Source organism: Camponotus vicinus, unplaced genomic scaffold (assembly GCF_025532165.1).
Source record: "Camponotus vicinus isolate PSW18456_S1 unplaced genomic scaffold, iyCamVici1.0 SCAF_10, whole genome shotgun sequence".
In the NCBI taxonomy this organism is placed as follows: domain Eukaryota; kingdom Metazoa; phylum Arthropoda; class Insecta; order Hymenoptera; family Formicidae; genus Camponotus; species Camponotus vicinus.
The window spans coordinates 1,824,069-1,839,294 of record NW_028141946.1 but is presented as its reverse complement, the minus strand read 5'-3'; the positions used below and the strand labels follow the sequence as shown (position 1 = coordinate 1,839,294).

Below are 15,226 nucleotides of genomic sequence, written 5' to 3'. Positions count from 1 at the left end.
TATGTAATGTTCACATTTGCGGTATGTATTTAATTCGAAAATTTCGCAGGTCGTCCTACAAATTAGCTAAATTAATGTCATCACATATCGAGTTACTCTTGACTCTGTGCTCGCTACCTCAAATATCCTTAAGGGATTTATACAGAAACGGGGAAACCATTCGTCTATCTTTCTCTCTGTACCGTACCGCGTTATCATTTTCCCATCCTAAATCATATTTGAGCCGACATTGAATCTTGCTACCGTAATGCTTATCCATCAAACCGCCACTATCTTGCGCTCTATCAAATTCTATGAAAAGATATCTTTGGTAGACTATGCTCTCGCGTTCCACTGACATTTCTTCCAAGACTGAGAATAAAGAAGAGAGAAATCAATGAGGGAGAGAAAAAGGAGAGTGAAAAAGAGATCATAAGGGAAAGATGATGCGAATGAGAATAAGGAAGAACGACATAGCGATTGAGAAAAGCATTGTAGTGGCCAGACGAAGATCTTCGCGAAGTAGAAGAGCCAGGGGTATGGCGGTTTATTTTTAACATGGCTTATCTGGCCGGAGACGAGCAACTAAACAACGCATGGGGAGAGAAGAGGGCTGATTTAAAAGCCTCAGTGACTCTCAGTTCGCATTTCATGCCCGGAAACTGAACAAGAGTTAGGATAAGAGTTTTTTCAACAATTTCCTGCAATTCTAGCTTTAGAGCTACAAGATTCTTCACATGTAATTATCTTATAAATCTGCGTTATAGCTATTATATTATATAAAATTATTTACATAGTATTTTTTGCGCCTCTAATTATTATCGCAAATTGCGACGAGCTAGAAGCGAGTTTACTCGTTTAAAATTTAACGATGCCTCGACTGCTAAAAATAATATTGACACACGGTATCTAATAGCGCGTTAATATCGCTATAACATTTTAATTCGACAGCTGATGCGTGCTCGGATCGAATTTCTGTTTTAGTTTTTACTTTGGACTATACATACGATCATCAGGAAATGCCCTGAAATCCCGCTCGGGTGATAAAATTTGAAAAAAAAAAATATTCGGAACATTTCTTTGTATATTAGTCTTTAAAAACAGGACAATGTCGTAATATTTTTTAAAATGAATATTTACATCAAGTGTGAATTAAATAGAATTTAAATTCCATATGCGCGAATTCAAGCATCAATAATAATTGTATAATTTAAAGGTTCCAACAATTTTGTTTTGAAAGGCGAATTAACACGATGTATGACAATTTCTGATTTTAACATATTCGATCATATAATTTTTATAGATACATATTTTTATTTCAATAATTTTATTTCCAATAAATTCTTTTATATAACTGCATAATATACGAGATGAAAATGAAAATTATTATTTTTTTTTAAATATATATTAATTTTTGAATATATATATAATAACCATCTTTGATGCTAATGAACTTCAACACGCAAGTTTGGCATTGTACAAACAAGGATATGAATTACCTATGTTTAATTCTGCGCGCGAATATACATTTGTTTACAATTAAGCGGCTTAGTTTCAGTTTATGGTACTCACTGTCTGTGTAAAGTTAACGTGATTAATAGATTGCTGCATTTCCCGTAACGTGCATCAAATTTGATCAATATTCCCAATATTGTCAATAAAACGAATATGGATGATGAAGTAAGCTCTATCGTAAACCTTAATTGTGATTGTCACAACGCGCAGTCGACAAACAATCGAAATCTCGTTTCCTGAATTCCTACCCGACCTGATTCGACAGTGACAAATTTGGTACGATTCCGATAACTTTTGCGCCGCGATTTAATGATTGTTTTTTCGCTATTTTTCGAAGAAAGAAAAAGTGTTCATGTCGCGACAATCATATTCTTTTATGAATAAATCTACGTTGCAGAATAATGGAGAACCTCGTAAAAGATTCGACTAGAAATTAAACTAAAGAAATTAAACTAAAGTAAAATTAAAACTTCAAGTTCCCATTCCATTTTCTCCATCAAAAATATCTCCGATAATTATTCTTGCGCTATAACGTCAAAGTTATAATAGTCTTTACACAAATATTTGGATTATATATTTTAACTTTTGCGCTTGTTTTGATGTGAAGAGATTTTACGCGTGTATAAGAGGCCGAGGTTCCTCCATGAGCAATATTAATTGAAAGTTATAACGCGATAATTAAGTCGAGAAGTTTGGCAACTTTAAATAACTTCGCGGTAGGCTAAAGGAATTTCTCCAACAGAGAGGGACCCCAATAATTAAGACACCTTTTATCAGAATAATCAAGAATGTTTAATAAATATTCGAAATAAAATAGATATTGATAATTATTGTGGCTCAAAAAAATCGTGTTTTAAAAATTTATAAAATATAATAACTAATTCAGAAATATGATTCGATTTTTAGCAACCTATTTCTCTTTAAAGCTCTATCATTCACATGATTCGATGATATAGTATTTATATTTATTTAGTATTATGCAGGAAGATATAGCTGACATATTAAAAAATTTCCCAATTAGATGATGATAATTCGATTGTAGTTATCGAAAATTGGTTCGCAGTAGCAACATTTGAAAAATGGCGTAAAAATTACGGATCGTTTAACACGTCGTTCCACTTGACAACTGAAGCAACATCTTTTTTATTCTACTGTTGGCTTGCTCTTTTTGGAAGCAGGATTTTTGGTAAATCCGTTTGACGACATCGTGTGTAGAGGAGCAGGACGAGTTTCCCGGTCCATTATCGACGAATTTCACGCCTCGTCGATCTTACTGTCGCGTGCCCGTCGGCGAGGAACATTTTTCGGTTTCCTTTTAACGATCCGATGCACCTGAAGCCTCTTAGTTTATTTCCTTTATCAGATTTCCTAGCTCGCTTCTTCCCGTTGAGAAAGCCGAGCCGTATTTGATTCCCTGTTGACGATGAGATCTTAACCGTCATCTCTTCTTGTTATCTTCGAGAATTACATTCAAGTCTCTTATTTTTAAACAATTTTCTCTTTACCTTTCATAACTTTCATCAAGTTGAATGTGACATGTGGCGACTTTAATTTACGAAAACGAGATTTCTTTGTTTATATAATCCTACTAGAGGGTTGTGAGTCGGAAACCAATATCGCAAAATACCGACTGGTAAAGCTAACTCGCAGGTATTGTTGTCCTACGTCCCATTCTCCAAGTATGGACAGTCCAACAATTGCATACATTTATTCTATATTTAAAGCTTCTATTTTGGGAATTCAAAGTCCAATCGAGTTTTAAAATGTGCAAAAAATAATAAAAGCATACTCTTTGTTTAGATATAAGATTAAAAATAGATTCCTTTTTTTACTTTATTACATCTCGCGTTTCTCGTTTCACGTTATATTATTTTTTAATCTCTTTTAAAATATAGAAAGCTGTGTGTACAAGTTATATAATAATATTATATTAGAGATATTAATGTATCATACGAGATATTAATTCATACAAAACAGTAAATGCGAACGTATGTTTCATATGGACTAAATTTCAGGTTCATTGGATAATTGTGCGAAATTGCGGTGCTTCCGTTATGTCGATTATTTCGACGAGCAAAAAGATAAACGCAAATCTCTATATAACCGCAGCTGCATGTGATCGAGTGATGTTCTATGAAAAAAAAATAGAGATGCATCGAAGAGAGTGCTTATCCCATCGTAGAACCCATTAATCGTCGCAGACCCGCAAACGGATGAAGAGAGGTACTCGAGTACGTTTCTCTGGTTGCAAGATTGGTCATAAAAAGAAATCAAGTGGGAATTGAGACGCGCAATTTACGTAAACGAGAGAGCCGCATATGGCTCTGAAATGATACTGAGAAAGTTCCACTTGCGACGCGAACATTTCGTTCTTAAAATTGAGATATCATTCACAGCATGATTCAGTACTCGAGATTTAAAGATTTGCAAGGGAATGAATCGCGCGCGCGAGGCACGGCGTGAGTTTAATCCGAAAAGATTATTGATTATACTCCAAAATACACACGCGAGATTGCTCTCTCAAAAGGAGAAATACACGCCCGTTGAAAGAGATACCCGGCATTAAAAAATATCGCAAATGCGATGATTCTTAAAAGACCGAGGTGAGATTTCAAAAGTTTTCTCGCTCTCTGTATAATTGAGACGTCGAATTCCAGGCATTCCCAGACGAATAGGTAGATGGGCAGAATGAACTCTTCTCGCTGGTTTCGTTATTCCACGGAATTTTCCGACTCTGATCTATGCTAGAGAACGTTTTACGTAATTGCTGACTCTGTTAATTTCGTAGACAGCTGAGCAATATGATCGATGAGCGCGATGAAAGAAAACTCATGAATTTCACTGTGGAAAATATTATCGAGAAACGATTTTAATATTCGGTTTAGTAATATTGTTTCGCCACAAATTTCATTAATCGATATCAAGTTGATTGGACCTCCCATAGCATAGTCAAAATGATTTCAATAGCTTCTTCTTTAACATCGCGATGACAACGTTTTCTAATTGTTTCGATAATGTTGTATATCACCGTAAATTAAAATTATCTAATTGAACATAGATACAGACATACTCGTTTTGCTTTCTCTCTCTTTTTGTCTACTTGATATTATATTACTTTCTATTTTCTCATTTCTCTTAGCTTGGCCATTTTGATCAAATCTCGCATCGTTCTGGAGGGTAGATTTAATTTTTTACTCGTATAAGCAACTCATATCGCACAAAGATACGTTTAAATTAGATATTTCTTTCTCTTCTGATCTCAGATAAAAATGGCTAACTGCGTCTTTACTCGAGTTCGGAGACTAGGATAAGTTCGAGAAGTCTATGTGCTTCTACAACTTCATAGATTTCATAAGTAGATTACATACCCTATTTGCAATATCCCGCGATCAATAGACAGAGTAAACATGACCTCGCGGCAAGATCGGAAAATTCAAACTATAATCTATCTGTTGAAGACAATAGGAGTTCTGTCGTACTTCCACTTTTTTCCTTGGTGTAAATTTATCGGATTCGTTGATGCGCACTGGGTAGAATACGCGATAATTTATTGACATCCGGCCTCGCTGCTAGTCTGATGTAAAAACATTATTGCACCTATAATTGGTTTTGTGTTCAGTGATTTTATTTATAGATAAACTGGCGTGTATACGTTCCAATATTTATACGTGCACTTTAACGAAAGCCGGCGGGGGTTTAAAAATATGTAAGTAGATTAAAATGCATTGATAATGGTATTATGCCTTAGTCACGCCCTTGTTAATGCTTCCTTAATGGACATCATTCCCGCAGAACAAATCCAATTTATAGTTGCATACAAATTAAAGGCAATATTAATGTTCGTGTCACGCAAATTTCATACTAATACTTCTTTGTTTTCTAATCGCGCTTTATAATTCCGTATTAAAATATTGATTAAAATGTATTATTTCATTTTCACAATATCATAAGTATCCTTTTTAATATACAATTTATTTTAATATTATATAAAATATACAAAATATTATGAGATATATGAAAGATAATATAAAGCCTCGAAAATTTTGCAAAATTTTGCAAAATTTTGCAAAAGCTTGAATTGAAAAATATAGTAATAAGATAGAAATAAAATTAAAAGGAAAAATGAAAAAAAAAATAAAAAGCTTGCAGACATGCAAAACACATATTGTAATGTCTGCGTTCGTTATTTGTTACATTAAACAAATAAACAACCGCTCGATTTCGATAAATACCTTTTCGTTCATTCATACATTCGCATGTATCTGGTACATGCAAATATTAAATTTTGCGCCCATAGTATCCGTGTGTGGAGCGTAATAGAAATCGTTTTTCGCTAATTCGTATGCGAAACTCGCCTGCAAGTGCGTTTGCCATGCGGACTGCCGATTTGCATACAACGGATATTCGCTCGTGCTGTTCGAGGCGCCGAATTTGCAAACCTCTCCACGTGCCAAACTTGAGATCCGAAAGGAGCTTTTTGCACTGTCAATTCCACAGGTATCTACCCTGTCGTGGGTACGCGGCGTTTCAATATACGGAGCGTCGTTCGACGATCGATACTTGGGGGGGAGACAAATGGAACATGGATGAACACGCAAGCCCGCGTGGAGAAAAGCTACTCCGCTCGTGAGAACACGAAGAAATCAGTATTCGAAGGCATTTACGACGAGGAATTTCAGTGTCGAGATTGCGGGATACACAAGCACGCGTTTATCCCTCTAAATTCTTTGGATCGTTGAAGTGTCAACGTATTCGCGCGATACCTGATCAGATCAGATCTCAATTTTCAGAGGACACCCTGAAGAAACAAGAGTACGCTTTAAGTCGTTTGCAAAATTGACAAAACATATTCCTCCAATCGTTGTCTCCCCTTCGATCTCCTGTCAAATCTCATTCGATGCGAGCAGGATTCACCCGTAGATATGTTTTAGAGTCATTATCACTATCATCCGTGTCAATCATTGCAGTAACAGCGACAAGAAGATATAAATATCAAAGTTCAAGAGGAGATCGCGTCGGAGCGAGGATAAAGCACCGTTAAGGGATCATACTGGACACCTTCCCACGAGAACAGCCACGGTGAATAAAGGCGAAAGGGGACAAATGGCGGATAGTGGAAACTCCAGGCACATCTATCGAGACAATATGCATGGCAACTACTAGAAGAACAATGAGTCCTAAGTATCTCCGCCTCGACGTTGATCTCTAGCTTTCCTTCTTTCTACATTTTCCGATGTTCTCCACTGACAATATCGCGATCTATCTCTTTTCTGTTGACAAAATTGAGGCAGATTGTTTCTTCGAGTAGATGATTCGATCTGTGTAATGAGGATTTCAAGGAAACTGAACGCACCACGTTTAACAAAATATCATTCCGAGCTTTTTAAAATAACCGATTATAAATAAGAATAAAAGCGAGGGTTGGTATTTAATAGAGAATTATGAGGGACACAATATATCATAAGACGGCTAAAAATATGAACTGCTACTTCTCTTTCGCGTTAAATGCTTAAATATGATTAATAGGAGACAAATATATTTTTGATGATTCAGAGATTATCTCTTTCATAATCATGATAAACAAGGATACTTTCCGACAGCTTTTCCATTAAAACCGACCATCTCTTCCCTTCTATCGCGACCCATTAAATTTTGGTTAAAAGAGCGGTAAACGTTAATGTCAAACTATTTTTGGCACAAGGTACAGATAACGTCTACGTTTATTCAGATGTAAAAGCACCGACATTTCACTTTCGCATTAGATTTTACCATATGCGGTTTCTCCTCGCTCAACAAAGAGAACTTCTGAGCGAATAAATCGCGGATTTCTCGCTATATTGTAAGACTTGTGCATGTGTATTTTTTGCAATATTTTGTGATTAATATTTATTAATATTTATTAATGTCTATTTCAAATTTGTAAAATTCTCGTTATGATTCACGAACATGTACTGAGTTTTTTCGAAGCGCGAAAAAATCGGGGATTATCGATAAAACAACCATATGATTAAATATAGTGTGTACACAATGACGAAAGACCCCTTTTGTTACGTTAGCTATGTTAGCCGCGAAATGGAATCGGGAACAGAGTGATGGAAGATAACGAATCGGCCAATATCGTTCCAGTAACATACTTGCTCCGTCACTATTCCAACGATTTTATCTTGTGTGCGCGCGCTATATATCTTTCTCTTTATCTCTAATTAAAAAACTTTTTCAGCTAGCAGCATGTTTTGATATCACGATTCTAATGTAGATTTCGCGATAAGCAATTCCATTCTAATGTAGATTTCGAGAGCAGTTTTAAATTCCACTGAAATTCCACAATTCGCTGCAAAATTTTTTTTTCTACAATCGTGACTCAATAATATAACAGCGATTTAATTTCTACCGTTTCATTACTCTTGTACATAATTTTCACGAGAGAAGAATTCAACATAGCACTTTATGTAATTGATTTGATGGACCTGAATTCGTCCTTTTTTATCTTTTTTTCAAAAAAATATAAAAGAAGATAAGTCTGCAGACAATTTATGTATGTGTGCGCAGAAGACTCACGATATTTTGTAATAGCAAGGTATTTCGTACCTCGTTTCGTGGATATGATGGTCGGCATCGATGTGAGCTGCGACGGGATGCCAACTCTATCAGTGGCAGTGATAGCTCACAACCGAGTCTCGTTCCTCTTCGTGGATCTCGTCGTCGTCGTCGTCGTCTTCGGGACGAGCCACTAACCTGGTAGTCATCTCCACTGCGACGACGGCCAGTCCGTCATCGTCCAGCAACCGATGTATGGATGATCTAAAGACACACAATAGAACGTTCCTTTTTTTCTCTAAACATAAGCGTATTTATTGATCGATATTGTAATGAACTACTTAATTTAAAACACAAATCATAGTTATTTTTAGATCTGACGATCATTCCGCTTTTTGGAAATGCCAGAACAGTAGTCGTTCCTGTAATATTCATGTAAAAATAGACAATGTGATTGATTGTCTATATCTACCCTCATACGTCCGACACGATTGAACCATTGTCTGCCTACGGTTAGATTGGTGGATGGATGTAAAACCCGCGAATGTTACATCGATTGTTTTATAAACGATTTCGTACAGTGATATTTCGCATTCAATAATTCACTCGAATTCAATTGCATATTTTCTATGAAATAAAAATAATTACTTTTTTACAAGCTCGAATAGTTTTTCGTAGCAGCACTTGTGCGCGAAGGAACTTAGCGTCACTGAAAAGTTCTCTGCGACAGATAAGAAGCAGGTTTCTTTAATTATAAAGATGATTTGCTTACGCGAGATTTTATCTACTTAGTAAACATAAAGTAGGTTACTACTCATTTTATTCTACGAAACTTTAAGTTCGACATCTACAATAGCGTTGTCGGCTAACGTGAAAAGGTTTTTTACCGCGACCGAGAACAAAAGTTTCATCAGTGCTTGAAGCGTTAAACCCTGTAATGACAATTTCTTGTTCGCTTATGAAGTTAGAATCAACTTTTTACTACGAGCAGAGCTAAAATGGCCGTTCACAATATGCTCGGCTCGCATCATAATTCTGAATTTTTTTTTACAAAGGGGGAGAAAGAAAGAGAAATAGGGAATATTTGTTGCATCTAGAAATTGATATATCTAAATATTTTCTTATGTTCAATAAAAATAATTGTCAGTATTTTAAATTAAAAATTAAAATTAATATTTTTTAGGATGATAATGTTCTCCTGTCACAACATATACGCACACATATAGAAAATATATGATCCATATTCATGATTACATGAATATTAATAAACTTATTACATGTAAATTATCATGAAATAAAAAAATTATTTTTGCACAAATTAACGCAATTTTTTATAATTTTTTTTTTAAGAAAATAATTCGAAATTATTGAAACACATATGCTTTGTTAGAAAGTGTGGATGAAAAATCGTTATAAATTCATAAGTATGCACCTGCAAGCAGCGAGCAATATTTTCTATTAATAGAAGTATCGTGAATTAATAATTGACCGAGATTACACGTTCACAGATATAACTTAGCGTCGCACACATGTTGCTGTAACAAAGTTTAATCAAAGTTACGGAACGAACATACTATTGTCTGTTATTACAGTTATTACACAGTACAATTGTTAAATGGTTATCTCTGAGTACGCTTACGAAGCTGTAACATCGGTTTAGGAAAGCGGTTCTGCCAAAAGACATTATATTCGGTTTATGTTCTTTGTATGACTCCACGTATATCATATTTTACACTCGATATAAAATATTACAATTTTTATATATGCTATGTTAATTATAAACTTTTGGTATAAAATGTTATAAATTGAAAAATGTTATAAATTGGAAAATGTTATAAATTGCAATTTATATCAAATGCAATATAAAATAATAAAATGTAGTATTGGATTGTTCTATTTTTCATAAATGTTGGATACGCTATTGCTCGTCGATATGATTAAAGCGTTATATATGTATACTTTTTTCCTTATTCAAAACATCAACGCAGATTATAAAGATTTAATTCAGTGAAATAGGCACGATGGCTTACATAAGCTTGAATATACGAAGCACGGCAGAAATGGCATCGAAAATGTTCGTGTCACGGCAGAAATTGCATTCCTCTCCCGCTTTCCCGATTCACGATCTTCCGCGGCCATTTCAATTTCGCGGGTATTCCCCGCTCCGGGAGATACGATCGATTGACGTGTCATAGAAAAATAGCAGCATGCGATTCACAAATTTTCCCATGTGTGCATTCGACATTTCGCGATCCGTGCAGACAAGTTATGTCGGATAAACGTTCCATTTATGTTGGATTAACGTTCGCTCATCATTTCACGAACGAAAATGACACCCCAGATATCACATGTCTCTAAAGGACATCTAAAAACCGACTTGAAGAGAAGACAGACGTGTTGAACGTTAAAGAGCTAACATCTTGGAATAAAATAAATCTAGGTGATATGTAATCTTCGCGTTCAGTGATTCTCGTTGAAATATTGATTTTCAACTGCTACGTTTTTATATTTGAGTGACCGCTATTGACTTATATAATTAAATAATTACAATAAATAATTAAAATTTTTATTGTCCACGTGTGTTAACAGATCGAACAAAGCAACATCAACTCTCTGTTGTACGTTATTAGTCTTCGTACGAGATTCTTTATTTTCCGTAATATCACTGCAACGATCGCTACACGAAAATGTATGTAAACTACGTGATATGCATACGCGTACATACATATACCAGCAGAGTTTAATAAAACAGATGCATAACGTCATAGATATTACGAATTGATATTTGAATATATATTCACATGTTCGCAGTGAGAAGGAGATGACGATGATGCAATTATGGCAATGTTACAAATTTTAAAATACGATTATGGCTTCGTCGGCGATAAAGCGTGATAAAAAAGCGATACGAAACCTGGATACTGTCGCATAAAACTCTTCATATAGAAATCGCCTTTCAATCGTGTGCCGATGATGATCTTAAAAAGCGTTTCATCCGATAAGTGAATTTTTTCGCAATCATTCCATTTGACGATAGACCGTAAAAGATTGGAAAGGAAAAAAGGAAATGAAGTAAATAAATTGCTTGGTGAATTTTATGACAAATTTAGAATCAATTTCTTTAAATTTAATCGAAGAATAAAACTATTTATCAAGGCTTGATTATTCGAAATCTTTCGACTTTTAAAAGTTAATTTTGCAATTGAAATGCTCAACTCTGTTAAAATATCATTTTTTTCTATCATTATCTTCTATAAAAAAATATTCTGAAAATATCAGAATATTCTTTATTATTTTAATATCGTATAATCGTGCGCACGAGCGTATATGTGTGGTTATATTTTTAAATCTTATTTCTTATTATTCTCTTTTCTTTCTTTGTCGTAATGATATTGATGAATTTTAGGTATATTTCATATTGAGTCAATTGCCAATAAAGGGTGTTATTATACCCGAGGCACACCTTCTCTTAATAAATTTTACAGAGGATATCAAGAAATTTATATAAGGTGGCGTAAGAGGTTTCGAGAGGATGGTCCCACTAAATGACTATCATCTGTCTTCCCGGAGAGTAAATCACTATATCATTTTCTCTTAGATGATGGTACAATCTATGTTATTAGATTAAATTATATAAATACTAAATATTAATTATTATCAGCTTGTTTTGAAATTATTAGAATAATTATATATTTACATTATACACACCGAAATGATTCTAACTGGCGTAATAAAATTTTATGAAACGCATACATGTCAGTTATCTTGGCATGAATAATAAAACTAGAAAGAGCTAAATTCATATTTCGTCAGTACAGATGATGTTCATGTTAAAACTTTTTAACCAATAAATTCCTTGCCGGCTTCAATAAATTCCAATAATCTTTTCAATGAATTTTTTAAAAGCAGTCCGCGATATCTATTTACTTTGGATAAGCGTTAAAAAGGTTTATTTGGCAAAAGATATATAATATCGTAGGGATAAATAACATGAAACGCGAGCTAGCTATTAATCCCGAGTTTTTCATTGAGTTTTTCGTTGTACACGTAGATTGAAAAAATATTACGTTTGTTAATGTTTTCAGTTGTCTTTACATGTATAATGAAAGATGAAAACATTTATTTTAAAATGTCCTAACGACTTCGGAATATGAGCTTATTGCATGATTATAGGATAAAAATGAACCGAAGGTAGATTGAAAGAAAAATCTTGAGAATTGTAGCAGGATAGAATTGTGCGCAACATATTATAGTATTTATTGTAAAAGAATCTCTTATTCTGAAAAATTGAGATCTCTTCGAACATGGAAAATTTCATATTTAACCATTATCGAGGAGTTACTAGTATCTATTTTTTTCATTTTTTATTTCACGTGATAACATTTATTTACTAAACAAGAAGTCTTTGATATGATAATGTGAAACTTAAAGTATAGTAATGCTCATAAATAATGTTCATAATATCTAAGTATTTGAAAGTAAATTTATAGACAAAGAATATTCTACGTAATCATAAATTATTTATTTTTTCACCAGAAAATATACTAATTTAATTCCTGTAGCGAAGGCAAATTTTAAATAACATTCATTATGCAAATAATTATCAGAGCAGCTACGTTTACGTCTAAATTTTCAACTTGATTAATGTTGAAACATACCTTTTGCTATTCCTCACGATGCTATTTCTCCGCCAGATTGTCGCATCGTTCGACGATATCTCTCGAACCCGATTCGCACAGATGGCCTTGCACGCAAGCACCTGACACGAAAGGCGAACAACTCGAACGATTCGAAGAGACACTCAGTCGCGGGTATCACCGCACGAAAGATACCTTTGAGTTCCCCGTGTTTTTTTTTTCTTCCTCTTCTCTTTCGATCGAACACACACGCGCGCACACGCGACCACCTGGCCTCGTCCTTCAGGAAACGGTACCGTACCAGGGGCACAGGGTTGTACCACCCTCGGTACCGGGTCTTTTCGAGGCTCTACTGCCGGAAATCTCTTTCCACGTTGTTGGGGTCACATACATGCCACAAAAAATATCGGGGATCGATGCTGACTCGAAATTACCTCCTGCGACGACATCAGCGAAGGGCACGTGTCTTCTCTCGAGTCGTGCCTCGCCGGGGACACTTATGCTCCGCGGATGACATAGTCAGCGCTTTCGCAATAACTTTCTTCGCCGAGAACGGAATCTCTCGTATAATGCGTAAACTTAAACGGAAGTACGTCGCGTTTGGCTCGACCTGACGCATGCCGGGATTTCCTGCTGGAGACGATTAAGTCAACCGATTCGAGCCTCGTCGATCCCGCCGTCCTCGCGGGTATCCATATCCCCGCAATCTCTCGTCATGTCCAGCCCAGTTCCTCCTCGACCTCAGGACGCTCTTCTTCTGGCTCTTCGTCGAATTCGCCGGACCCGCGTTACCAGAATCATGCTTCCATTCTTCGCGTGTTTGTCAGTCTCCGTTGATTATTTTCCTTCCGCGTACACTCGACATGCGACTTGATCGAGTCCGAAAATCAGCTCCTGCACGCATCCTTTGTCGGGGAGAGATACGTGTCCCTCATGCTATCTGTGCCAGTTAACTTCGAGTCTTTGAGTGCTTGCAGCGAAATATCAATACTCTCGGTAACGGAACGAGCCAAACTGGAGGAGGTAGAACCGGAGCTGAAAGCAGAATCTCGCCGTTTGATCGCAGTCAATACTTGTCACTTCGAAATCACTTTATGGTTCACGCCTTGCTTGCCGAACACTCCATTTTCACGCAATATTTTTTCACCGCCCTTGTTTGCAGAATAACAGGAAAAAAACGAGAGAAAAGATCACAATAATCTATTTTTTTATCGAAAAATTCTCTCTTCCATCGCTTTTTCGAGTGACATATAATTGCTGGAAAAAAAAAAAGAAAATCTTTGAGCGATTAAAACGCGACTCGCGGAGGAAAGAAAGGCGAAGCGAGAAAATAAGCAACACATACGTCGAGAAGGAAGAAATAAGGAAGGAAAGAAAAAGAGATAAGGACGTGCATATCGATCTTTTTTCGTTTCGAAGAATGTTTCATTATTCGACAGCATTGAGGAGAGTACTCTGAGGAATTTTGCCCATTACAGACCGGAAATTTCTAATAAATTCTCTAGTTTCCTTCTCTTTATTGCAGCAAACTCTCGGCAAACGAGCCACGGCCCATGAATTACTGATGCGTTTGCATATCGACGTGCGCGAAACGCCGAAACGAAACGTGTATTTTTGGAAGCGCCCGTCGTTATGCGGGGCATTGCGTGCAGAACTCCGCTCCATACAATGGAATACTTAAGCGAGTGTGAGTCACCTAGCATAGCACATCGTAGAAATACCTCGTGGCTATTCAGACCCCTCCTATGCTTCCTTTCGATGCTATATATCTTTAATTATATCCCGCACTTTCATACGAGATATACACTTGACATTTATATAGAGTTCAATTGTCTATAAGATAAACATTTCTCTCGGTAAATAACTGGTGGAGCTAAGTGCTGGATTATGACAGCAATTGATATTCCCTCTTATATCTCTGTAATGTGCATGTTCTGTAGGATAAAGATGCCTCGAGAATCAAGAATGTATGCTCGCTTGAAGATTAAATTTTGCCTCCACGCATCGGACTCGCGACACATAGCAGAGAAATTAGAGTCGACTGGTGTTTTTCGCGCAAAACGGAAATACGCGGACACTTGCGGTGTGAAAATTAACACGCTTCGTGACGTCAGGCCGCAGAAAATCTGGGAAAGGCAACTGTCACGGTTTCTGCATAACGAACAGCTGGCGAGAGCTTTCTATCAATTCTGGCTGTCGGCTATTGGAAATAAACGTATATTTCCGCGTATTTCGGCGGATGTGAAAATAGGGGGTGTCAAAAGTGTGAAAGATCGGCGGATGTGTGAAGGCGTGAACACCCGGGATTGAATTGTTTTACAATGCAGCCATTTGTATAGATTATCGCGGCGTGTACGGATCTGCGAGATACGCATCCACGCATATATATATCGACGCGAATAGAGTAAAACGATGGAGAAAACGAAATATTAGAGGTGAATAATACGAGCGATTTTTTTCACTCTGAGAGATCCGCATAATCTCGATTTCTGTAATTTTTCTCAATGATTTTCTTATGGAAACGCGAAAGAAGAAAAAACAAAATTGTTTAAAGCATT

The 15,226-nt window shown here is 36.0% G+C and overlaps 1 protein-coding gene across 11 annotated transcripts in view; it reads right to left on the bottom strand.

Annotated features, from left to right (window-relative positions):
- The window catches only part of LOC145960014 (uncharacterized), a 76,183-nt gene that overhangs the window by 57,199 nt on the left and 3,758 nt on the right, over positions 1-15,226 (bottom strand). For 5 of the 11 annotated variants that reach the window (XM_083079266.1, XM_083079271.1, XM_083079268.1 and 2 more), the window contains 2 exons: positions 12,690-13,925; positions 8,083-8,295 (listed from right to left, as the gene is read on the bottom strand). In XM_083079266.1, the coding sequence (XP_082935392.1) occupies positions 8,083-8,110 (28 nt within the window). In that variant the 5' untranslated portion in view covers positions 8,111-8,295; positions 12,690-13,925. Of the gene's footprint in view, positions 1-8,082; positions 8,296-10,945; positions 11,010-12,689; positions 13,926-15,226 lie in introns of all 11 variants that reach the window. The other 6 variants (XM_083079267.1, XM_083079273.1, XM_083079275.1 and 3 more) reach the window with 4 other exon arrangements.